The sequence below is a fragment of the Lolium rigidum genome, chromosome 2 (assembly GCF_022539505.1).
Source record: "Lolium rigidum isolate FL_2022 chromosome 2, APGP_CSIRO_Lrig_0.1, whole genome shotgun sequence".
NCBI lineage: Eukaryota > Viridiplantae > Streptophyta > Magnoliopsida > Poales > Poaceae > Lolium > Lolium rigidum.
Window position 1 is genome coordinate 138440529 of NC_061509.1, and position 26738 is coordinate 138467266.

The 26738-nt window shown below is 46.8% G+C and overlaps 3 protein-coding genes across 4 annotated transcripts; 1 reads left to right on the top strand and 2 right to left on the bottom strand.

Moving 5' to 3' along the window:
• The first annotated feature begins 316 nt into the window (after window positions 1-316).
• LOC124692409 (calmodulin-binding protein 60 D-like) lies at window positions 317-4955 on the top strand. 2 transcript variants are annotated; one of them, XM_047225783.1, is made up of 8 exons: window positions 317-469; window positions 1240-1315; window positions 1404-1462; window positions 1588-2090; window positions 2173-2333; window positions 2411-2614; window positions 3396-3612; window positions 4056-4955. In XM_047225783.1, exons 1-8 carry the CDS (start codon window positions 327-329, stop codon window positions 4655-4657), a joined length of 1965 nt encoding a protein of 654 aa, XP_047081739.1. In that variant the 5' UTR covers window positions 317-326; the 3' UTR covers window positions 4658-4955. The 2 variants fall into 2 exon arrangements, with proteins under 2 accessions (XP_047081739.1, XP_047081740.1); XM_047225784.1 differs by having other exon boundaries at window positions 4059-4955.
• Window positions 4956-13614: 8659 nt separating this feature from the next.
• LOC124690160 (MLO-like protein 1) lies at window positions 13615-16710 on the bottom strand. Its single transcript, XM_047223588.1, has 13 exons — window positions 16582-16710; window positions 16160-16450; window positions 15891-16007; window positions 15748-15799; window positions 15548-15639; window positions 15387-15461; window positions 15212-15294; window positions 15065-15114; window positions 14881-14921; window positions 14491-14700; window positions 14242-14309; window positions 14100-14160; window positions 13615-13827 (listed from the first exon to the last, which is right to left on the bottom strand). Exons 1-13 carry the CDS (start codon window positions 16708-16710, stop codon window positions 13615-13617), a joined length of 1482 nt encoding a protein of 493 aa, XP_047079544.1.
• Window positions 16711-23104: 6394 nt separating this feature from the next.
• Window positions 23105-26168, bottom strand: LOC124687328 (MLO-like protein 1). Its single transcript, XM_047221122.1, has 13 exons — window positions 26043-26168; window positions 25654-25941; window positions 25400-25516; window positions 25269-25320; window positions 25061-25152; window positions 24880-24954; window positions 24692-24780; window positions 24554-24603; window positions 24361-24401; window positions 24003-24212; window positions 23769-23836; window positions 23632-23692; window positions 23105-23449 (listed from the first exon to the last, which is right to left on the bottom strand). The coding sequence occupies exons 1-13, from the start codon at window positions 26166-26168 to the stop codon at window positions 23249-23251; spliced, it is 1470 nt and encodes a 489-aa protein (XP_047077078.1). The 3' UTR covers window positions 23105-23248.
• Between the last annotated feature and the right edge of the window lie 570 nt (window positions 26169-26738).

Sequence of the window (26738 nt, forward strand, 5' to 3'; positions counted from 1 at the left end):
TAAAAGTCGTAAAGAAAGGCGGGCGGGCGGGCGCTGGAGAGCGAGCGAGCAGAAACAAACACGCGAGCAGGCGCTCACTCCCACCCACACCACACTGCTCAATCAACCACAGCCGCGCGCGCAGATCTCTCCTCGCCCCCGTCGCCCGCTCCTCCTCTCGATCCTCCCGCCGGCCGCCCCGATTTGGTATCGCGCCAGCTTCGATTGCTGTTTTTTTTCTCCCTTTACTGTGTTAATTTTGACCCGAATTCGTGGCGGCGGCGGTGCGCAGATCTGACTGGCGGCGCCGGCGAGGCGAAGCTAGGGTTAGGTTTTTTCTCGGCGCGATGCAGCGGCCTGGGCGGGGCCTGCAGCGGTCGGGCTCCAAGCGCGTCCTCGACCAGACCAACGGCGGGGGAGGCGGCGGCGGCGGCGGAGGCGGTGACGACGACCATGCCGCCAAGCGGCCTCGCGTGCCCGCCCTTGCAAGGTGCGTCTTCTCACCTTGTGCTCGGTGCTAGTACCAAATTCTGCAGGGGTTTGTTGTGGGACAAGCTAGGATTTCGGTTTGGGGGTTAGGAGGTACCTACTAGGCTGTCGGCTACTTTAATTAGGACGGGATTTGGATCCTTGACTCGTCTTGATTCCGGTGAGACTGGCTCAGGGAACTACTAATTCGGTTGCTAATGCTGCGGTTAAGCTTACTTTGTTAGTCGATTTGGGTAAGCAAGAGCAGGACTGGAGCTCGCTCGGGCACCTGATGATTCTGTGTGGATAGCACGTTCACTATTATTGGAAGCTCAAGGATGTGACTTAGTAGCTGGTGCTTCAGTGACTGCTGCTCAGCTCTGTGTCAGAGTAGCATCTGGCTGAGTATATTATTGGTGCCGCATGCAATGCTAATTACTCTCTTTTCTTTCACTGTATCTGTCCATGGGTTTGGTAGTTTCCCTTTTGTACGGTTGATCCAGTTAAGGGAATTAACACTCTAGTCATTGCACTCTGTCCGCTCTCTGGCCCTACTTAACTGTTCTCCAAGAATTAAGTGCTGATAGTTTGTCAACTCAGAGTATGCATGGTAATTTCATATTAACCTTTTCTTGGTCTCTAGTTTATGAGAACGTGTTTCAACAAAAATAGTCAATATGCTATTGTTCTTGTGTCTGCACCCTTCACACTACGTACAATTATAATTTTACTTATCTACAAGACTGCAACATTCTGAAAACCTGATCACTGGACAAATAACACATATTGCAGTGTCATTGTGGAAGCGCTTAAGATGGACAGTTTACAGAAGCTTTGCTCATCGCTGGAGCCAATTCTTCGAAGAGTTGTGAGTTGAAGCATTTATCGTATGGCCTGTTGACTTTATTTTTTTTAGAGCATGTTGATAAATCTGTTCCATTATATGCTGGGAATAGGTAAGTGAAGAGGTTGAGCGTGCCTTGGCCAAGTTGGGTCCTGCTAGAATTCAAGGAAGGTACAGCATCATAACTTGTTCTCCGTGGAGACACTTACGGGATGATTTTATCTGGGATTTACAATTCTTTTTTCTTCTACGGATGTGGTTTGGCTGCGCTAATGAGATGTAATATTGATACACAGTGAAAACAGGTCCTCTCCAAAAAGAATTGAAGGCCCTAATGGGACAAATCTTCAGCTTCAGTTTAGAAGCAGGCTTTCTCTCCCACTCTTTACTGGTGGAAAAGTAGAAGGTGAGCAGGGAGCGGCTATACATGTTGTGCTGCTGGATACAAACACTGGATGTGTTGTCACTTCAGGACCTGAGTCATTTGCAAAGCTGGATGTTCTTGTGCTTGAGGGTGACTTTAATAAAGAGGAAGATGAGGGTTGGACAGGAGAAGAGTTTGAGGGCCACATTGTCAAGGAGCGTGAAGGGAAGAGACCTCTTTTGACTGGTGACCTCCAGGTGACTCTTAAAGAAGGTGTTGGAACCATAGGGGAGCTTATCTTCACTGACAACTCCAGCTGGATAAGAAGCAGAAAATTCAGACTTGGGCTGAGGGTTGCCTCTGGTTTTTGTGAAGGTATTCGTGTTAGGGAAGCGAAGACAGAAGCTTTTACGGTTAAGGATCACAGAGGGGAATGTATGTGTGTCATATACGTCATTTACTCATACTATTAAAATATGTTAACTTTTATTGATAAGCCTGGTATTGTATTTTGCAGTGTACAAAAAACACTACCCACCTGCTTTGAAGGATGATGTATGGAGATTAGAAAAGGTTGGGAAGGATGGTGCATTCCACAAGAAGCTAAATGCAAGTGGGATCTATACAGTTGAAGATTTTCTCCGACTTCTTGTTAGGGATCAACAGAGGTTACGAAGTGTAAGTTCTATTGTGTCTGTTTTCAGATTGTAATCTTTGCAGTTTGGTTTATGGTCTAACAACCTTGTTCTGTGTAGATCCTTGGCAGTGGCATGTCAAATAAGATGTGGGAAAGCCTTGTTGAGCATGCAAAGACTTGTGTCTTAAGTGGAAAGCATTATATATACTATGCCAACGATTCTAGAAATGTCGGTGCAATATTCAATAACATATATGAGTTCACTGGCTTGATTGCTGATGATCAATTCATTTCAGCCGAAAATCTTACTGACAACCAGAAGGTTTGCATAATTGTGTACTTATAAATATAATAATTGCTAGCTACATGTGTTGTGCCTGTTAATACTATAGGTTTCGTTATTGTTTCAAGTCTGATTTTGATACACGTGGGCAAGTTCTGCACGACATTACATACTTGTTAATCTGATGTACAACATGGACAAGAGTGTATTCCTTAGATGGGCTGCATCCAACATGTTTCACTGCACATCCAGGGTCTTCCCTGCAATATACATAAATATGCAGACCCCTCTAGATAATCATCTGTACCACACTTTGAGTGTCAGCAATATAGGACGCTGATAGGATGCCTTCTGAAATTTACTTCATTTTGTGTGAGCCTCTTATTTGGAACGTTTCCCCCGTCAATTTAGACTGGGATTAGCTTTTTAAATTCCATTACTAGACTGTTCATATAGACGCCCAGTTTGTTAGTCTGCTGATGTAGTCAATAGCTGCAAATTATTACTGTTCTCTTCAGCAAAAACTGGAAGTTCAACTTCAAGATAATTCTTAATATTATGTGATCCAAGCGTAAACTTGTGAACAATAACAAAAGCAAATTATCTACGGATATTCTGTGTGGTATAAGTTTCAAGTTAATTATGCTATGCGCTCATGCATTGTCGTAGGCTTGATTGTGTAACCCATATGCTCAACTATCCTAGCTAAATCTTTTCCCATCATAAAATATCTTCTCACTTAAAATTATCATAGAAAAACATCTGTTGATACACTAATATTCTAATGAACACAGCATAACCTTGCTCAACTTAAATGCAGGTCTATGCTGACACGTTGGTAAAGAAAGCGTACGAGGACTGGATGCATGCTGTAGAATATGATGGTAAGGCACTCCTTAGCTTCAAGCAGAAAAAGAAATCTGTCACAACAAGAAGTGATACTGCAGCAGCTTCAACAAGCAACCATGCTTTGCATGGTTCGATCAATGCACAGAAACAGTTATTGCCAGGAAAAGCTGGTCAAACAACGAGTGAAGGTAATAATATCTGAACCACGAGTCCTGATGCATCTTGTAATATTTCTTGGTCTCATTGCTAATTCAATCGGGTTATTCATCTATTTCAACTGAATTTCATGCCTTCGTACTTTCATAGTCATTGCAGTCTGCCCAGCGCACCAGACAGTATAATAGGAGCATAATGTGATGTAGCACATATCATAGTATTTGCATGTCATGTCAAGCTGGCCCATTCAGATCACTAAAACCGGAACATCAGTATTTGTAACAGCGATGGTGTTAAATGACGCATTTGCATTGTGGTTGTTGATTACATTACCAGTACTTAAGTTTCAATTCATTTATGCATAAAGAAACAGGCTGCTGCCCTCTGGTTATAGATACACAGAATCCATTATGTTTGTGAATTTATTATGCTGTTGCTATACTGTGTAATTACTGAATTTTGTTGGTCTGTTCAGCAGACGGAGCAAGAAGTGCATATAATGGAAACCAGGCAGCAAACTACACTGCAAACCCTCAAAATGTCCCGGGAAACATTACCATGCAATATGACAGAAGTGCACTATCTTCTGATAGCCAGTTCAGTGGGTCCTCCCTTCAGACTCAAACGTCCGGAGGCTCCAGTATGTTGGCATTGGCACCTCCACAGCAACAGCAACAGGGTTTTGAATTCTCAGCACTTGGTCAGTCCATGCAGCCTGCAGGCCTGAGTCCTTTCGATCAATGGTCACAGCCCCAGGAGAACCGTGGGGTTGACGACTACTTGATGGAAGAGATCAGATTGAGGAGTCATGAGATACTGGAGAATGATGAAATGCAACAGATGCTAAGGATTTTGAACATGGGTGGAGCATCTAGCAATCTGGGTGATGATGCCTTCACTTTTCCTCCCTTCATGCAGTCGCCTTCCCCAAACTTTAACTTTGAGGATGACCGCACTCGTCCACCTGGGAAAGCTGTCGTTGGGTGGCTCAAAATCAAGGCAGCTATGCGGTGGGGCATCTTTGTCAGGAAGAAGGCGGCTGAGAGAAGAGCTCAGCTCGTTGAGCTAGATGACTAGCAACATATGTTAAATTCTTAACTGCTGGCTATGGAACTGTTAAGTATCCGTGACGCATGGGCTCAGCCATGCACCCTTTGGAGGACATTCAGTTCATGAGCTCTTAATCATGGACAAACTCTTTCTCAGTTTTGAGTTTTCTTCTTTCTGTATAGCTGTTTCACCGTTGTCTCTGCATTTGCTTTATTAGTGTGATGTTGGTACGAACCTTTACCTGAACTGTGTACAACTGTACATTTATTGTTGCGGACTTCAGAAAGGCATTAAACATGGCGTTCCTGTTGTCTTTTCAGTAAAAGAGAGGCGCCTATCAGTGTGATCACTCCCGATGTTATTACAACCAGTATACTTCTATATGTGTTGTAATAACATCATCTTATACTATGGGGCAGAGGGATTATATGACAATGTTAACTGCTTGCCTTAGATATTCTCTTTTATCTATCTGTATCATACTTCCTAAGGCGCCTATCCTTTATCGTTTTTTCTGGATCTTGGAATTTAAAATGGATTGCTTTACTCCTTTAATTGGCAATGTTCTGAAGGATAGGACGGGGGAAGTGAAGATGTGGGGACGCTAGATCCCTTTGGGCTTCCCTGCCAATTTCTTACAGTTGGAGGGTTAATATGATGGGGTAACACTGTAACGGTACTCATAGTTTTTTTTTTTTTGAACTGGGAACGACCCCGAAGGGCCAGGTGCTTCACATTAAAAAAACAGTGCGGTACATTTTACAAAGAGATCCACAGCAAATAGAACTAATGTGACCCAGATCTCAACATATGTAGAAAGGACCCTAAAAAAAACAGGAAAAGCAATCAAGTCCTCCACTACCGCCGATGAACAGAGGACTCCAACGGTGGCCTTCCACGCAGGGATCGGGGACGACACCACTTGATCTCTGTGGGAAGAGGGGCGGCGCCACTGTGAATCCTCGAAGGGGCCTCCGAAGGAGGTTGAAGGCCTGACGCTGCCGCGTCAGGAACAGGAGCAGTCGTGATGCGGGGTGGCCTTCGGACACCTCACCACCCTTGATCTTGGTACCCCTTTGGATGGAATGCTACCTCATGCCGATGTGCTATGTGTCATTAGGTACAAGGCGCATCAAGACACCGGAGAGGAGGACAAGCCATGGTCAAGGGAACGAGAGGAGCCTCAAGTCATGAAGATGGACACGGAGCTGGACCCGACGTCACTCGAAGCGCTCGAAGGAAGAGAAGACGCTGGCCGGTCCAGGACCCGGTCGACCGGACCCACAACCGGGCCGCCCGGTCCCAGACCCCGGCCAACCGGCCCCCGGACCGGATTTCCTCGAGCTCGTACCGGAACCAACCGGATGGAAATATGCGAAGTTTCCGGTTGGCGATCGGGTCGACCGGACCCAGGACCGGACCACCCGGTCACAGTGCTCGGTCCGACCGGCCCTGGGACCGGATCCGACGAGAAGACCCCACCAAACCGCTTAAGTTATGTACCTTTTCGCCTTGCTGGCCATGTATGCCTATATAAGGACCTGGAACCCCTCCCTTACCCCTTAGACATAATTTTGAGCTTAAACCAACTTTGAGCTTAGTCTCCCTAGGGTTAGCATCCATCTTGGACAAGCATCCCTCTGTAATCAAGGCCATCCTTGTTGTTAATTTGGATATTGTTGAGTGAGATTCTAGTGCAAGTCACTCTCTCTCCCTCACCAATCCCCTTTCTCCAACACCAATCTCTCACCGGGAATTCTGCCGCATGCCTCTTCCGGGTGATTCTATTGGCGTGGTCCATCGAGCCACGGGGGTAAGTATCGGGTGTATCGGGTTGGTGTGCGTGCGTGAGTACCGTGTTCTTCATGTTCCTCGTGTTCCTCGCGCTCTCCCACCTTTTCCTCTCGATCCTTGGGTCAAATCGCGAGATCGGGCCAAACCCTAGATCTCAGATCTCATCATATGGTATCAGCAGCTCTTGGTTACCGCGATTTTGACCCTCCACCCACCCGATTCCGTTTCTAGAAAATTTTCCAAAAAATCCCCAAAAATAGCCCCAAAGTGCCTTTGGACCGATCTGTGATTTGGTTGCGTTTTGAGTGGTTTTGGTCCGTGGATTCGGTGTTGCTGTGCTTGATCTACTATTTCCCTAACTTTTAGCCTCCAATTCCATTGTTTCCCGTCGATTTGCTCTTTTGGTTTTGGTTCGGGGAAGAACAGGAGAGAGAAACGCAAAACCCGGTTGAGAACCCGGTCAACCGGCCCCCAGACCGGACCGCCCGGCGTAGAACTCGGCCGACCGGTCGCCAACCGGACCAGCCGGTCCACAACCCGGTCCAACCGGATCCCAGACCGGGCGCCGCTCCGCGCCCCTCCGAGCTCGATTTCGGCTACCACCACCACCATCATCGCAGATATAACTTGCAGTTTTCCCTTGTAACCCTTTTCCTTTTGCGATCTATCCTATCGAGCATTGCTTATCTAGTGTTGCGAGACATTGCACGTGACCCCGATTGTGAGGTGTGTGTGTAGTGTGGAGTAAAGCTTCTAAGCAAACACTCGTGTGGCAAGATAGCAAAAGCGAGCTAACGCTAACATAGTGCGAGAAAAAGCCGCAAAAACACAAAAAGAGTGCAAGTCGCACCATACATACAAAAGAGTACAAGTGCCACCATAGAAACAAAAGAGTGCAAAGGGCCACCATCTACAAAAGAGTCACACGCTTTTAAGCAAAAGAGAGAAGAGAAGAGAGGTCACGTGTGAATCTAGTTGTCTCTCCGTTTGCAACCAAAACTTTGCCTCTCCTTGTGTTAGTGTGACACCGAGCACCCTTACATACACTTTTCCGCTCACTTTTGGTTGCACTAACCCCGCTTATCCCGTGTGTGTGTTCCACAACTTTTCCGTGTTTATAGTGATCTTCACATTGACATTTGGATTTTTGGACCTCACCCACTTTTGACAACATACTTGATCTCGGATTTTATCTTTTGGCTTTCCACCATCCTCTCCTAACACTATATTTGCTAGCTTTTGCGTGTGGTTTTGCGTGTGTCCCCGATACACTTGATCTTGCTTTTGACTTGGTGGATTGCCTCAATACTATCTTACCTTGGTAAGAGTGCGAGGTAGTCTCCTTCCACTAACATACAAAACATAGTTCTTGTCTTTACATCATGGATAGGAGCGGAGATGACGAAAGGGATGGAGAAGTCCTCCGCAACACCGAGAGGTTGGCTACTCAACACAACCTATGGATGCAACGCCAAGAGTTCAAGGAGCAGCTCACACTCTTCGAGACACGCATCGACGAGCAATACGACGAAGTGGCACACAACTTCTCCGTTGTGAACCAAGACTTGGCTCTCCTTCGTGAAGCTACGGACAACTTGAATGGACAAATGGCGGCCAATGATGCGAACATGGAGCGGCGCATGGATAGCCTAGAGCGCGCCATCACCAACTTGGGTCGTCATCACCGACACCGCTCTACTTCATCATCATCAAGCTCGTCACAAGATTACTACTCTCATGGTCATCGTTCGTCCTCAAGCTCCTCCTCAAGGCATGAAGACCATCATCGACCTCATCGCCCACATGCTCGTCATGAAGACTCTCGCTCCAACTCTAGGCGAGGAGAAATCCATCGCCATGCTCGTCCACATGAACGACCTCCACAAGATCGTCCTCAACCGGATCGCCATGCCCACCATGGGCGTGATGACCATCCCCACGACAACGTCTTCCACAACATGGAGCCACATGGTGATGCTCAAGGCCATGGACATCAAGACCAACCGAGGCGTGATCTCCGCAATCATCCTCGCCATGACCAACGTGGAAGAGGAGACCCGCAACATGATCAAGATGAGAGGGCCATCCTTGGGCGTCGTCAACCACCTCGTCAAGATCTTCAACAACATCATCATCGTGAACAAAGTGAAGCTAGTGTCCAACTTCAACGCCAACCCAATGCTATGGTTGGCTGCGGAAGACCTCCTATACCACCTCAAGCCGCAAGAGATGAAGGCATCCGTCCTCGCCGAAGAAATTTGGAGGATGAAGAGAACATGTATGGCAAGCTCAAGTTCAACATGCCCAAGTTCAAAGGTGAAGACGATGCCGAGGCCTACCTCTCATGGGCACTCAAGGTTGACAAGATATTCCGCATCCACAACTACTCCGGTGCCAAGAAAGTGGCCATGGCGTCTCTTGAGTTTGAGGATTATGCCAACACTTGGTGGGAGCAAGTTCTCACTCTAAGAGAAGAAAAGGGTGAACCCCCAATTGATACTTGGGAAGAGATGAAGGAAGAGATGCAAGCTCGCTTTGTACCAACCCACTACGAGACCGACCTCTTCAACAAGCTCCAAAAGTTGAAGCAAGGTACAAAGACCGTCGAGGAGTTCTTCAAGGAGATGGAGTTGACTATGATGCGAGCCAACATTCAAGAATCCGAGCAACAAACCATCGCTCGTTTCTTCAATGGCATCAACTATCCCATCAAGCGAATCGTGGAGTTCCAACCTTACTCCAACATGGTTGAGTTGGTTCACCAAGCCTCCAAGGCCGAGCGCCAAGTGAGTGAGGACATCAAGTACTCTAAGTCCAAGTCATACTTCGCCTCCAAGTTCGCTACAACAACACCGACAACAAGTGTCAAGCCTACCGCATCCTCTACACCATCCAAGCAACCGACTACCCAAAGTCGCATGAAGCAAATGGTGTCCTCTACCGCCTCCTCTAAGGCCTCTACGGGACCCTCTAATGTCACTTGCTTCAAGTGTGGCACCCAAGGTCACAAATCCTTTGAGTGCAAGAATACCAAGGTCATGATCACCATGGAGAATGGTGACATAGAGACGCTCGATGAAGATGAATATGAAGCTATGGTACAAGCCGCCGTCGCAAATGAACAAGCTTATGAGGAAGATAGTGGAGAAGACCCTCTCTTATGTGTGCATGACCCAAACCCTTCTCTTGTGGTCACAAGGGTGCTAACAAGTCAACCTCAAGCTATGGAAGACCAACGGTGCAACATCTTCCAAACCCGTGCCGGAATTGGTGGCAAGTCAATAAAGGTCATCATCGATGGAGGAAGTTGCCATAACCTTGCAAGCACCGAGTTGTGTGAGAAGCTCAATCTTACACTCCGCAAGCACCCTCACCCTTACCATATCCAATGGTTGAGCGACAAGGGCAATGTCAAGATACAACATACCGTCACCGTCAACTTCAAGATCGGCCCCTATGAAGATACTATTGAGTGTGACGTGGTGCCCATGACGGTGTGCCACATGTTGCTTGGCCGCCCATGGCAATTTGACAAGAAGGCTATACATGACGGACACACCAATGCATACACCTTCAAGGTCAAGGATAAGAAGTTCGAGCTACGCCCCATGACTCCTAGCCAAATCATCGCCGACAATGCGAAGGCTTTAGCGAGGGCACAACATCATATCCACCATAGTGAGTTGAGAGGTGAGGGAGCGACCCACCAAATAGAGAGTGAGCGCCACAAGCCATACATGAGTGAGCGAAAGAGCGTCCTCCTAGCCACCAAAAGCGAGTGGAGAGAAGTGCAAGCAAACCCATCCACCATATTGCACTATGTGCTCATTTGCAAGGGACCGTCATCGGAGACTAACGACTTAACCAACATTCCTTCGTCTTTGTTGTCTCTTTTGAAGGAGTTTCAAGATGTCTTCCCCGACGAGCTTCCTCATGGACTTCCACCGCTTCGGGGCATTGAGCACCGCATCGACCTCATACCCGGCGCTCCCCTTCCAAACCGTGCCGCCTACCGCACCAACCCCGAAGACACAAAGGAGATTCAACGCCAAATACAAGATCTTCTCGCTAAAGGGGAAATTGTGCGCCTATACGGAGTACCGGCAAGCATTGTGTCGGACCGAGACGTCAAGTTCATGAGCTATCTATGGAAGTCGCTCATGGCAAAGTTTGGAGTGAAGCTCTTATTCTCATCGCCCTCACACCCTCAAACCAATGGACAAACGGAAGTGGTCAATAGAAGCCTCTCCACTCTCCTCCGCATCCTCGTGAAGAAAAACTTGAAGTCATGGGAAGAGTGCCTTCCACACGCGGAGTTCGCCTACAACCGCGCCAAGCACTCTACAACATTAAAGAGTCCTTTCATGGTCGTCTACGGCTTCGAAACTCCCACGGCACTCGACATACTACCACTCCCCCTTCATGAGAGAACGAACATGGACTTCGACAAGCGCACCGCCGCCATGAAGAAACTACATGAAGAAACAAGAGCAACCATACAAGAACATGTGCTTCGTCAAGCTACACGCCTCAACGCAAAGAAGAAGGAACGCATCTTTGAGGAAGGCGACCTCGTTTGGATTCACCTCCGGAAGGAAAGATTCCCTCATGAACGCAACTCAAAGCTCAAGCCAAGAGGAGATGGCCCCTTCAAGGTCCTCAAACGCATCAACAACAATGCTTACGTCATCGACATCCCGACCTCCAAGTACTTGGTGAGCAACACGTTCAATGTGTCGGACTTATCGCCATATCATGAAGATGAAGAGGAACAAGAGTCGAGGACGACTCTTTCCCAAGGGGGGGAGATGATGCGGGGTGGCCTTCGGACACCTCCACACCAAGACCAACAAGTCCCCCAAGTGGACCGATGACTCGGGCTCGAGTTAAAGCGCTACACGTTAAGGTGAACTCGCTCCTCACCACTTTTGATCTTGGTACCCCTTTGGATGGAATGCTACCTCATGCCGATGTGCTATGTGTCATTAGGTACAAGGCGCATCAAGACACCGGAGAGGAGGACAAGCCATGGTCAAGGGAAGGAGAGGAGCCTCAAGTCATGAAGATGGACACGGAGCTGGACCCGACGTCACTCGAAGCGCTCGAAGGAAGAGAAGACGCTGGCCGGTCCAGGACCCGGTCGACCGGACCCACAACCGGGCCGCCCGGTCTCAGACCCGGTCAACCGGCCCCCAGACCGGATTTCCCTCGAGCTCGTACCGGGAACCAACCGTACGGAAATCTGCGAAGTTTCCGGTTGGCGACCGGTCGACCGGACCCAGGACCGGACCACCCGGTCACAGGCCCGGTCTGACCGGCCCCAGGACCGGATCTGACGAGAAGACCCCACCAAACTGCTTAAGTTATGTACCTTTTCGCCTTGCTGGCCATGTATGCCTATATAAGGACCTGGAACCCCTCCCTTACCCCTTAGACATAATTTTGAGCTTAAACCAACTTTGAGCTTAGTCTCCCTAGGGTTAGCATCCATCTTGGACAAGCATCCCTCTGTAATCAAGGCCATCCTTGTTGTTGATTTGGATATTGTTGAGTGAGATTCTAGTGCAAGTCACTCTCTCTCCCTCACCAATCCCCTTTCTCCAACACCAATCTCTCACCGGGAATTCTGCCACGTGCCTCTTCCGGGTGATTCTATTGGCGTGGTCCATCGAGCCACGGGGGTAAGTATCGGGTGTACCGGGTTGGTGTGCGTGCGTGAGTACCGTGTTCTTCGTGTTCCTCGTGTTCCTCGCGCTCTCCCACCTTTTCCTCTCGATTCTTGGGTCAAATCGCGAGATCGGGCCAAACCCTAGATCTCAGATCTCATCAAGCCGCCCGACGGCTTCATGAGTCGGCACCAAGAAAGGGCCACCGAGGTTGGTCTCCAAGAAGTTGCAGCACCATAGATTCCCCGCAGATCTCCAGCTTCACCACCAGCAGCGGCCGCCTGCCGCCTTGTCTCGCCACCATGGTGGCCCGAAGGAAGAAGACGACACCCACCATCAGAGAAAGCTGGTTCACCACCGACTTTGGCCTTATTTACGGAGATCCTGACGGCAACAACCTTCTCCGCCTCCGGCCCTGACCACCAAAGCACCACCGAGAAGAAGTAGACCATCAACAGCCACCGGATTAGGCACATCTCCGGCGACTCACTCCACAACTCTGGCATAAAGCCAACACTCCATCGAGACAAACCACAACTACAACCTAGTCTACTATTTACAGAGGAAGCCAGACCACCTAGACCATCTTCTCGCCGGCCGGCAGGACCAGCAGGGAGAGAGAGGGCCAGGGGCGGCAGCGGATCTCGGGAGTCGACTCTCAATAGTCCCAGAAGAGGCGAGGCGGAGAGAGAAGAGCCGGTACTCATAGTTTGGTGCCGTCCCTCAGGAGTGCTACGTCTACTGGAGTTCTTGTTAGGAACTAGTATTGACGGGAGAAGAAGCCACTAGAGAGAAAGATGTAATCATGGAGTTGCCCACTTGAAGGAATGCTAAAAATCAACGTTGGCACGGCATTATGATCTTGATCAAGATAGGGGGGGGGGGGGGTATGGGAGTAATATCTAGAAATGCTAGTGGAAAATTTGTTGCTGGAGAAGTGCAAAAAGCTTCATTTTGTTACTCATGATATGATGGCAGAGTCATACGCCCTTAGGAACGAGGTGGATCAACAAAATGACTACATCATCATCAGTGATTTTTGATGATTGCAGGATTCTATCACGGAAATACTTTCGTACTTATACTCATTCTATCATCAAGTTTTGGAATAATCAGCTTTGAACATTGTCATAGGGACGCCAATGAGGTAGCTTATTTGGGACGATGATCCATTAGCTTTTTTATTTCCTGATCTCATCGTGATGTAAGTTTATTTGCATATCATTAAAGCTCGCCGGATGACTCAATTTTTGTTGTTGGTGCAAACATCTTATGCTAGAATAAACGAAAAGTTTATTTATCGCCCTTTCTTACATAAGTCATTTTTTCTACACAAGTATAACCATTTATTGCATAGTTTTATGCTATATATATTGAGGTGAAAATGTACCGGGCACAACAAGAACCAGATTTATCCAAAGATATTTACTCAATACATGTTGAATTTTAATGGTACAACTGGAACTAGTCATACAATAGCCATAATGGCATTGAACCCTCTGTGTCTACAAAATAAGTATACAATCATGTAAGGCTAGTTCCTTGCTCATCTGATGAGATTGCATGTGTATTTGTCATTTGAATTGCAGCATCATTTGCCTCGTCAACGGGCGGGTCACTTACGTTTACAGTAGTTTTACTAGATATTATTGTGCGCCTCCTAGCTCTTTCAGCCCAGTTGGCAAGGCCTTCAGTCACATTGTCATCAAATATAGCTTTTTTGAAAGAGCTCCCCATCTTCACCAATAAGTAGATGAAATTAGGATAAAACATTGAGACTAAAGTAGTTAGATAAATCATGTAGTAAGTACCTACATGGTGGCATGAATTTTTGAAAACATATTATTCATATAAATGATAATTTATATGATTACTTTCATATGTCATTTTATGTAAAAAACAATTACACCAAAAAAACTTTGTACTGGTGGACCAATGAACTAAGCAAACATCAAAAGCCAAACAGAAAAGGCTAATAGTAATCCACTTAGATTCTAATATAAACTCACATGCGAGACAATGGCGTACAGAGGTAGGGTCACGTAACCACAAAGGAGTTGGCTGACGATACTGAGAGAAAGGAAACAAACAATGAGTTTAGCGAAATGACTAGATGTAGCTGCTACACCTTACACATTATTTAGATGATACCTTATGACAATTCGAGCAATAGCATATGCTGAGTTTCCCATGATGCATGATTTGAATCCATATGATACCTGCAAGGTTTAAGATAAATGCAAGATTAAGGTCTATTTCTGCCTATACAAGTATTAGATTAAGATTATAGACCACCATCTAGGAATAATTGTAGTGCAAGCAATTTCATCATTTTTATGACTTGTCTTTCAAACTAGAAATTCATTTGAGATGATAATAAATTAATCTTAGTGTTCTTACCAAAAGCCAAAAGAAAAATGCAATCTCAAATGCATTTTGGAACAGGACGACGTGGATCAACAAAAGGACTAATTTAGGCCGATGGAACCAAAAAAAATCATCTGAAGGTGCTACTACTAAATCTCCTTGAATCGCTGTATGCTTTTGGGCAACCTCATAAGCCAATTCTGTAATGATGTGCTCCATCTTACTCCCAACCACCAGTAACATCTGCCAAAACAAAAAAAAACATTTATTGATCATTGCTATACCTATACAAATGCTCATTGTTATAAATAAGAACTATGTTTATTGTAAGCATTGTGGTGCTATGGAGAAGTCATGCGCTCAATTTTTCCATGGTTAGTTATTTCTGTTTTGATACTGATGGTATTTGTCATGTTCACTTACAAGGAACGGAGCGGTCGATATCCAGATGTAGACATACCATCCTACAGTAATCATAAAAAAGTAAGGATTTATTTTCACATGAACAATATGATACTATTTAGTGAACGTAGAAAAAACAATTATGGTCATTTAACAATGAGTATATCCATATGGGTAATAGCTTATGACCAATAGTGATACAAACCTTGAACATTCAGCAATAAGAATATCATCAACATAGCCCATAGGTACCAACTACATTAGAACAATGTACAAATTAGTTATTTATATGCTGGATGTTCATTATACAAAATATGTCATACATTTTGCAATTATTGCATTGATAATTTACCTGACACCCACGACCTTCTTGAAATCAACTTCCAGTGCTCTAATCATGTAGTTGTAAAAATTGAAGTTTGGGGTACAGTGTTTCTGCAAAAAGGAAAGAAGAATATGTAAATTAGTTCCACTAACATAAACACATATAAAAGTGATTGATGGCGACATATAAGTAAATTAGTTACCATGATGAAACCTAGTCGCATTGTTCTGTAGTCTTCCTCAGTGACAGATCCATAGAATTGTTTGAAGAAGGAGCGCTACAGTATAGGCTGTATCAGATTTACTACAACAATCAATCAAGAACAAATGTAATACGAATTATGTATTGATCCAAAAAGTGTACCATCCAGCCAAATATCCTCCAGCGTTTTCTATGGCCTTTAAAGTGATCCTGAATAAACGTGAACTCTTGAATATGTTTGAAATTTTCAGGAGCTGCAAATGTGTCCCAAAGTTCATAATAAGTAAATAATAGCACATAAACTTATGTTGAGAGCAAATCTGAAGCTCCACTATCCAAATTTGCAAACGTGTTTATAATACCACTATCGTTGTTTGTTTGAATCTTGCTCTCCCAGTGCCTCCAGTTTCTAGTCTAGATGGCAAATTGGAAAAAAAAATGTTTAGGGAGAGAACATGATTGATTAATACTTGTTAATACACATGTTTTTGAGTTTTATTAGCACCTGCGCAACTCCAAGCAGAACTGTGATGGCACTGAGAATAAAATGTGTGACCGCCAAGACGAAGATAAATATGTGCAACTGATGAATGGCTTCAGCAGATAATACTGGAACTTTACCCTACATGAGGAATAACATCTGTGAATCATTAAGGGGGAATGCATCAAAGATGAAAAACAATACACATATTGGATTTTAGAATTAGTGGAGCTGTCGAGAGTTGACTGCTCACAAGTTGTCTGAAATATTCCTAAATCTCAGCTACCTTGTACCTTGTTCACGCAGTAGTCACCGGAGATGGCTCCACCAGCCAGAAGCCGCCTCGCCCCACCCAGCACGCCGGTGAACACGGCGTCACCAAAGTGCGCTGTCTCGGCGGCAGCGCCTAGTGGCGGCGGCTTACAGGGCAGCAGGTGGCGCATGACGCTCCGTCGGACGCACAGCCTGCCCATGGCGCCTTGGAACACGGTGAGCAGCAGCGATATGAACCCCAGGACCATCAGTTCCTCCTTCACCCTGAGGAGTGCCTCGTACAGCGGCTTCTTGTGACTCCGCATCAGCCTCTGCAAAGGTACGTGCCCAAACGCAATCACAGAGTAACGATTTATCAGTCACTGAATTATGCGCAGTAGGTGATCGAGGAGAAATTCAGACATGCTACGCAGCTTGCTTCATCGATCAAACAGACGTGTACCTTGCCTAGGCGGTGGAGGAAGCGCTCGAAAAGCAGGGAGATGATGATGATGACGGAGCAGATGGATGCCACGATCCATGTCGGCGTGAACTCGAGCGGCTTGGGTTTGCCTTCTGCTCCGCCGGCCATGGGCAATGTCAGTAGGTTCACAACGTCCCCTTGTTCGTTATTCCTCAACAACCTGAACAAAATTGCTGGTGTTCATCCCAATGAACATCCCTGCTCTTGATCCATTTATAATTGTCTTACATGGCCCTCAATTAGATAAAAATGACACGACACTACAATTTACATTCCAAAGCACAGCTTAATCGACACAAAAGAACAAGGGCTACAAACCGGTAACGTTGATTACAATGTGTGCTCCCCCATAAAAAATGGTGTGAACAAGATTACAATGTGAGCTTTCTTAGTTTGCTTGTGTTAGAGTATATATCTGTATATTGTAGTTTCCCCATATGTTAGGGAGCTTCCTGCATATTTGCACCTGTACATGTACTATATATTGTGGCCTTTGGCCCTCTGGTAATACAACACGCATATTCTTCTAACATGGTATCAGAGCAAAACTTGATCCTAGTTTGTACGTTGTCCCGGCCGTAGTTGCCGCTCTTCATCCGCCGCCGGCCGCCGCTCTCCGTCCGGCCATCCTCGCCGGCCGATTCGCTCCGCGCTGGCCTTCTCTTCTTTCCGGGCGTGCGCACGTTCTCTTCCCTGGCCGCCCGCCCCGCCCGATCTCTGCTTCGCCGGCCGATCCGCTCCGCTCCGTGCTGCGCCTGCTGTTCTCCCCGATCCGCCGGCTGGCTGCTGATCGATTTGGCCGACCCGCTCGGCCGATCTCCTCCCGGCTGCTGATTTCGCGTCGCCAGGCACCAAATCCCATCTCCCCTGGTTGATCTCCTCCCGGCTGCTGATTTCCCGTCGCCAGGCACCACATCACATCTCCCCTGGTCGTTATTTCTAAGTTGACTTGGATCTACAAAAAAAAAAAAAAAAAAAAAACAAAAAAAAAAAGAGCTATGTCTTCCGCTGATCCCGTCCTTCTTTGGGCCCACCTTCGGTACTTGGTATTTGTCCGCTGCCTCCGTGCATGACTGCTAGCTATTCTTCGTCGCCTTTTGCAGCCTCTTCACGCGGTTCTGCCCGCGCTTCGCCGACTTCGTCTATGTCGGCCTGCCGCTCTTTATCGACTTTTGCGGCCTCTTCACGCGGCCCTGCCCGCGCTTCACCGACTCCGTCTACGTCGGCTCGCCGCTCTTCACCGACTTTCGCGGCCTCTTCACGCGGCTCTGCCCGCGCTTCACCGACTCCGTCTACATCGGCTCGCCGCTCTTCACCGACTTTCGCGGCCTCTTCCCGCGGCTCTGGCCGCGCTTCGCCGACTTCGTCTATGTCGGCCTGCCGCTCTACATCGACTTTTGCGGCCTCTTCACGTGGCTTTGCCCGCGCTTCGCCGACTTCCTCTATATCGGCCTGCCGCTCTACATCGACTTTCGCGGCCTCTTCCCGCGGTTATGGCCGCGCTTCGTCGACTCCGTTTGCGTCGGCATGCCGCTCTACATCGACTTTCGCGGCCTCTTCACGTGGTTATGACCGCACTTTGCCGACTCTGTCTTCATCGGCGTGTTGCTCTCCGTCACCCCCTTTGGTGGCCTCTGTGCGTGTGGATGATAGCTCCTCGTCGGCACCTGACTATACTTCGACCTCTCCAGTCGCGCCCCTCTCTGCGCATGAGATAGCGCAGCTTCACTGGCCTGCTTGATGCTTGGGATTCCGGTTACGTCGCGCAGCCTCGCGGTCCGAGTCTCCGCCCTCGTCCTCATTGCACCTCATCGTGGCAAAGTTGGCCACAGCTTCCTCCACCTGCCGGACGTGGGATCCCGGTTTACGTCGGCCGGTTCCGGGATCGTCGGCGAGGCTGGCTCTTCAGGATCTTCTGCGGTTGCACTCTCCGATCGGGACATTCTCGGGGGTCTTCGTGGTCCGCTCGCTACTCCGGATTCTTCCTCGCCGGGCGCTGCTGGTTCCGTGGACCGGCTCTTCGGCACTGCGCGACCACCACTTTCTACACGGTCGGTACGTCCCCGTGGTATCTGGATTCTGGAGCTTCCTTTCATATGACCTCTGAGTCTTCTATCCTGTCTGCTCTTCGGTCTCTTATTTCTCCTGTCCGTGTTGTCACGGCTGATGGTACCTCTATTCCCGTTTCTAGTACGGGCACCCTTTCTACTCTCTCTTTCTCTCGTCCCCGATGTTTCTTATGTTCCTCGCCTTCGGATGAACCTTTTCTCCGCTAGCCAGCTCACCGATTCTGGTTGTCGCGTCATTCTTGACGCCGAGTCTTGTGTGGTTCGGGATCGTCGTACACGAGGCCCTGGTTGGAGCTGGCCCTCGTAGCCGTCGGTCTCCGGGGCTTTGGGAGTTAGACGGCTTCGTGTTTCTTCCACTTGCCACTTCATCCGCCGGTTCTCCTCCGGTTGTTGCCTCTCGTCACCGGCTCTTTTCAGCAGTGGCATCATCGTCTTGGTCACCTTTGTGACTCTCGCCTGTCGTCTTTGGTTCATCGTGGCCTTCGGGGTCCGTCTCTGGAGATGGGTCGTTACACTCTGTCGGGGTTGTAGGTTAGGCAAACAGATTCAGCTTCCCTATCCTACTAGTGTGTCTATCTCTCGGCGACCGTTTGATTTAGTCCATTCGGATGTTTGGGGTCCGGCTCCCTTCGCTTCGAAAGGGGGCCATCGATACTATATCTTATTCATTGATGATTTTTCACGGTACACCCGGGTGTTTTTCATGCACTCTCGCGGTGAGGTGCTCTCTATTTATAAGCGTTTTGCGGCCATGGTCCGCACTCGGTATTCCTCACCCATTCGCGTGTTCCGTGCTGATTCCGCTGGTGAGTATATCTCTCGGCACCTTCGTGGTGTCCTTGCTGAGGAGGGCACCCTCGCTCAGTTTTCTTGTCCCGGCGCGCATGCTCAAAATGGCGTCGCCGAGCGTAAGCATCGTCATCTTCTTGAGACCACCCGTGCTATGATGATTGCCTCTTCTCTTCCGCCACATTTCTGGGCTGAGGCTGTCGCTACATCGGCCCACCTTATTAACATTCAGCCTTCCGCTGCTCTACAGGGTGGCATTCCTCTCGAGCGTCTCTCTGGTGTTTCTCCAGACTACTCGACTCTCCGTTCATTTGGTTGCGTCCGCTATGTCCTTCTGCCTCCTCGCGAACGCACCAAACTGACCGCTCAGTCTGTTGAGTGTGTTTTTCTCGGATACAGTGATGAGCATAAGGGCTATCGCTGTTGGGACCCCGTTGGTCGTCGGATGCGCATCTCTCGTGATGTCACATTTGATGAGACGCGTCCCTTCTATCCTCGCCCCACCTCGGGTACTTACCCGGTGGATGATATCTCTTTTCTTCTTTTTCCGGATGCACCCCCTGCTGTCCCTCCTCCCCTCCCTCCTACTTCTGATGCGCCCCCTTCGACACCATCCTCTCGTTCGTCTAGTCCACCTAGTACTCCTCGTTCTCCGGCTTTGGCTCCTTCCGATTCTGTCCCTTCTTCCTCTTCTTCCGATCACTTGTCTTCTGCAGATGACCTTCCCCCTTCTCGGCCTGTTCGTCAGCGTCGTGCTCCAGTTCGTTACTCTCCTAGTCAGTATGGTCTCTCTGTCGTTTCCGAGCCGACTTCTTATCGGGATGCCGAGCGTCATCCCGAATGGCAGCTTGCCATGGCTGAGGAGATCGCTGCGCTTGAGCGCACCGGCACTTGGGATCTTGTTTCTCCCCCTTCGGTGTTCGTCCCATCACGTGTAAGTGGGTCTATAAAATTAAGACTCGCTCCGATGGATCTCTTGAGCGCTATAAAGCGCGTCTTGTGGCTCGTGGTTTTCAGCGGGAGCACGGCCGTGACTATGATGAGACTTTTGCTCCTGTGGCTCATATGACTACCGTGCGTACCCTTCTTGCTCGTTGCCTCCGTTCGCCGCTGGTCTGTCTCCCAGCTTGATGTTCAGAATGCTTTTCTTAATGGCGAGTTGAGTGAGGAGGTTTACATGCAGCCTCCTCCTGGGTATTCTGTTCGCGATGGGATGGTTTGTCGTCTTCGACGTTCTCTCTATGGTCTCAAACAGGCCCCTCGTGCCTGGTTTGAGCGCTTTGCCTCTGTGGTGACTGCTGCTGGTTTCTCTCCTAGTCTTCATGATCCAGCACTTTTCGTTCACACTTCTCCTCGTGGACGCACCCTTCTCCTTCTCTATGTTGATGATATGATCATTACTGGTGATGATCCTGAGTATATTGCCTTTGTAAAGGCTCGTCTTCGTGATCAGTTTCTCATGACTGATCTTGGTCCTCTTCGCTATTTTCTTGGGATTGAGGTTTCCTCCACTTCTGATGGCTTTTCTATCTCTCAGGAGAAGTATATTCAGGATCTTCTTGCTCGTGCTGCTCTTGGGGATGAGCGCACGGTTGATACTCCTATGTAGCTTAATGTTAAGCTTCGTCCTACTGATGGTGATCCCCTTCCTGATCCCACACGTTATCGTCATCTTGTTGGGAGTCTTGTTTATCTTGCTGTCACTCGTCCTGATATTTCTTATCCTGTTCATATTCTGAGTCAGTTTGTCTCAGCTCCTACCACTGTTCACTACAGTCATCTCCTCCGTGTTCTTCGTTACCTTCGTGGCACGATCACTCGTCGCCTTTTCTTTCCTCGTTCTAGCTCTCTCCAGCTCCAGTGCTACTCGGATGCTACGTGGGCGAGTGATCCTACGGATCGTCGTTCACTTTCTGCTTACTGTGTGTTTCTTGGTGGTTCGCTTGTTGCTTGGAAGACGAAGAAACAGGTAGCGGTTTCTCGTTCGAGTGTTGAGGCTGAGCTGCGGGCTATGGCTTTGTTGATTGCTGAGGTGACCTGGTTACGGTGGTTGCTTGCAGATTTTGGGGTCTCTGTTACGACACCCACTCCACTTTTGTCTGACAGTACAGGTGCTATCAGTATTGCACGTGATCCGGTCAAGCATGAGCTGACCAAGCATATTGGTGTTGATGCTTTTTATACACGTGCTCAGGTGCAGGATGAGGTTGTTGCGGTTCATTATGTGCCTTCAGATTTGCAGTTGGCGGATTTCTTTACAAAGGCACAAACTCGAGCGCAGCATGACTTTTTACTCTCCAAACTCAGTGTTGTGGATCCACCATGAGTTTGCGGGGGGGTGTTAGAGTATATATCTGTATATTGTAGTTTCCCCATATGTTAGGGAGCTTCCTGCATATTTGCACCTGTACATGTACTATATATTGTGGCCTTTGGCCCTCTGGTAATACAACACGCATATTCTTCTAACAGCTTGCAGAAACAGTCTTCAGTCCACCACCATTACCCATATATGCAGAGGCCAGGGCCCCTTCCCCTTTTCCAGAAAAACTATCGATGTATTGTCCTTGATAACGGTCACATATTGATAACCTTCACTGCTACAAATATGCGTATCTATCATGACAAATTTCTGTCAAAGAAGAGCGGTACTCCGCAAATTAAGTGACATGGGGCCGCGTAGGATTACCCGTTTGGCCCGTAATCATTCCGCTATCCGAAATGGCGTCGTTTATCTGATGAACCTATTCTGTCATAAACGGATGATCCATTAAAAGACCATTTGTGCTAACTGGGTGGACCAATACTATTGTTGTCAGGTTTTGTGGCAAAAAATTCATCTGTCATAACTACGACCCACTGGAAGGCTCCATTTTGGTCCAGTTCCATCAGTGGCAGAGGATGAACCAAAATTGTGGTATGGCATGTCGATAGCACACAGTAATGAGAAAAATGTTAAATTGATGCATTGTAGGCACTAAAACATGGAACCAGCTTAATTTGTAGATGAATAGTAAAGGTTTAAGCGATATAAGTGATTAGTAGTGCCAGGCATAGTTTTTTTTTATATCACAGTGTCAAGCCTACTATTTGTGGCCCTCCATGCATTACTCTCTCTACTGCGCATAACCAGGACGTGGTAGTCTTCATGGTATCTCGAGTCTTTGTTTCTTGCTACCGGATGTTGCAGGCAAGAAGTAGGTATTTGTGTAGAGATGAAGGTATGGCGGACGCCACACCTTGCCATATTGGCTCCTCCACACTGAGTTCTATTTAGTTTTCTATAATTATTGTAGTCACAGTCAAAAATTTCACTTATCTACTTGCTAAAATTTTCTAGGAAGTTAGTGTCAAGTGCTCGTGCAGTTGAGAGTGATGCCTGGCCTGTAAAAGACAAACTACTAATTAGTCTGGTTCCATTATGTCAAATGTAAATTTAGGTAAAACAATTTTTCATCAAAGGCACTTTTGGTCTTCTACACTTTGGGTATCAGGCGTAGATATAAAGGACTTGGTGGTCCTTGCAGAAGGATGAACTCAAGCTACAAGCAACACAATAGAGATGCAACCTAACATATTGAGGAGCATCTTCGCCATCTAGCTAGTATACATCTTATCTTCTACTTTTGTAAACATACAATTTAGTTTAATTTGATTTCCATATCAAGCACATCAAGAGTCAGTGCTACCAAAGGATAACTTTTGCAATAGTAGTTTGCAGAAGAGAAATAACTGTACAATTTACCAAATGGTACTCTAGAACCCTTTGCATCGACAAATGTATGCAATTATACTATCCTAGCCGTGCCTTGCTCCAGTAATGAGGTGTCCCGAGTATTTTGCATTTGAATTTCTCCACTATTTGCCTCATCAATTGGTGAATTTGTTGCATATACGGTGGTTCTTCGTCTCCTAGCCTTTTCAGCCCAGATGGCAAGGCCTTCGGTCACATTGTCATCAAATATAGATTTCTTGAATGAATTTCCCATCTTCAGAAAAAAGGAGATGAAATTAGAATGCAATTACACATCAAAATGTAGTAGTTAGACCATGTTAATAAGTACCTATATTGTGGCATTAGATTGTGAAAACAAACTTTTTGTTGTTTGTTAGCTATTTATAAGTCAAATTAAAGTGAGTGCGAATGAAATCCCAACAAAAGTGAACTCACATGAGAGACGATGGCGTAAAGCGGTAGGGTGCTGTATCCGCAAAGGAGCTGGCTAAGGACACTGAAAGAAGAAGAGCAATGAGTACGTTCTCAAGGTGTGTTAATATGAAATTGCAGTGTAGTGTTTTTTCTTGTACCTTATGACAACTCGAGTAATAGCGTATGCTGGTTTTCCCATGATGCACGATTTGAAGCCATACGTGACCTGCAAGGTTCATGATTGTGAGAGTTAGCTCTACTTGTAGTTATTATATTAGGATTTGGGACAATCAAGTATGGAACATATAGTCCATACAAGTGCATCATTTATATGATAGATAAACTGGAAGTTAATTTGGGCCCATAATCGACCAATTAACTTATTTTCTTACCAGGAGCCAAAAGAAAAATGCAATTTCAAATGCATTTTGGAATAGGACGATGTGGATCAAAAGGAGGACTAATTTAGGCTGACGGAACCAAAAGAAATCATCTGAAGGAGCTACTACTAAATCCCCTTGAATCGGTCTGTTCTTCTGCGCAACCTCATAAGCCAATTCTGTGATGATGTGCTCCAGCTTACTTCCTACCACAAGTAGGATCTGTCAAAATAAATTCATAAATTAATGTCATGAGGCATTATGTAGAAGTATCATCTCACATAAAACTAATAATACTACAAAGCTCTGAAACATGCATGAATATTTTGTCTCCGTGATTTTTGTATTGGTGTATATCATGATTACTTACGATGAATGGAACCAACGATATCCAAATGTAGACATACCATCCTACAATAACAACAACAAATCTTTGACGTTATGTTTCATACAAAGCAACAAAATATTACCTAGTGAACAAGCCAAAAACATAACTTTCTTGCCGATTTCACCACAGGTATCATGTTACTGGGTTATAACATAAGACTGCTAGTGATACATACCTTGAACATTCAGTACTAATAATATCATAAGCATAGCCCAAAGGTACCAACTGCGCATTAGAACAACACGCACGCTAATTAGCTGTCTTCTGTATTGATATATGCCATGCATTTGTTAAAGTAAAATGGATTATTTACCTGATACCAACAACCTTCCTGAAATCAACCTCCAGTGCTCTAATCATGTAATTGTAAAACCTGAATTTCGGGTTTCCACTACAGTGTTTCTGTGAACACAGAAGAAGCACATATCAATTTCTTCCACTTATAAAATGGCATACCCGAAATTAAGCATATCAGTGACTTGTATTGGTAACAATTATTACCATGATGAAACCAAGTCGCATCGCTGTGTAGTCCTCCTTGGTGACGGATCCATAGAATTGTTTGAAGAAGGAACGCTAATTAAGAAGATGATGAACTGTCTTATTTTCCGATTATAATCAAGAACTAAATAAAATATGTATTTTTTGTGCGGACATTTAGAACAGAATAGAAAAATCATACCATCCAGCCAACAGTCTTCCACCGTTTTCGATGACCTCTAAAGTGGTCTTGAATAAATTTGAATTCTTGAACATGCTTGATCATTTGAGAAGCTGCAACAAGTTACGGCCCAAGATTCGTAAGTGGAAAATATGAAATAACTTATCTTGAGGAAAAGCTGTGTCTCCATCAGCGCTAACATTGGTAAGTGTGTGTGTGTGTATCTTACCATCAACATCTTTTTCTTGGATTTTGGTCTCCCAATGTTGCCAATTTCTCGTCTAGATGACATGGCAAAACATTTTTAGGGAAAAGTATGATAGATTACTTACTTGTTATACTAATAATAAACATCCGTACCTGCGCAATTCCTAGAAGAACTGTAATAGCACTGAGAACGAAGTGAGTGACCGCCAGCACGAAGATAAAAATGTGTAGCTCGTGAATAGCTTCAGCTGAAAGCAATGAGACTTTGCCCTGATGATTGCCAAATGAGAATACGTACGGTTGAAAGGATCAAAAGATGGAAATTGAAATATAGAGAAGGAAAGAAAAGGTTGCAGCAAAGACGAAATCAAGCACGTTCGGTGCCAGTTAAGCTGTACTGATAATACCTTTTGCATGCAGTAGTCTTCAGAGTCGTCTCCTCCAGCCAGGAGCCTCCTCGCCCCGCCCATCGCGCCGGCGAACACGGCGCCGCCGAGGTGCTCGGTGTCGCCCGATGCGCGCGGCGGCGGCTTGCAGGGCAGCAGGTAGCGCATGATGTCTGGGCTCACGCACCACCTCCCCATGGGGCCCTGCAGCACGTTGAGCAGCAGGGAGATGAACCCCAGCAGCATCAGCTCCTCCTTCACCTTGAGCAGGGTCTCGTACAGTGGCTTCTTTCGGCTCCTCATCAGCCTCTGCGTGCGAGTCAACAGTCAGCTCGTGATCGGTCGACTGGACAGAAACTTCAGCTCCATGGTCAGGTGTCCCATGGCTGCAGAAGCAGTGACGCACATACCTTGCCTAGGTGGTGGAGCAATCGCTCGAAGATCAGCGAGATGATGACGATGATGGAGCAGACGGAGGCGACGATCCATGTCGGCGTGAACTCCAGCGGCCTGGCTTTCCCTCCTCCTCCTGCCATCGTGCCACAAGGGTCAAGATCACACTACCCTGATTGTTCCCCTTCAGGGTCAAGAAGGGCCGGCGTTCATCCGAATGAAATGGCAAGCAGCTGTTCTTGAGCGGCTTATAGATGCGAATTAACTAACAAGGTCCTAAATAAGCAAATAGAATCGTTTTCTTTCTGCGGGATTGACTTGGCACGTTAACCTAGTAGACAGAAAAAACGAGCAATAATAGACCCGTTATAGCTTCTTGGATAGTTCCAGTGGGATGTGCCATGTGAGTCCACACCACTATCCCTTAACCGAATGTGGGAGATGAATTGGGTGGAGGCTCACTCCGTGAGTCCGTGTGGTCAATATTCCACAAATCGGGTATAGGAGGTGTATTTTTTTTTGGTTCAACCTATTTGAGTATGAACTTAAATGCTGTGAAAGGCTTGGGCGTCCTCAAAGTTCAAAGTTCTCGCTTGGATGGCGGACCGTTTGGAGAAGCACAAATGGCCTAATTGTGAGCTTTGCCCTTTGTGCATCAATGCACGGAATCTGTTAACCATATTTTCATTCATTGCCGCTTCATCATCCGTCTT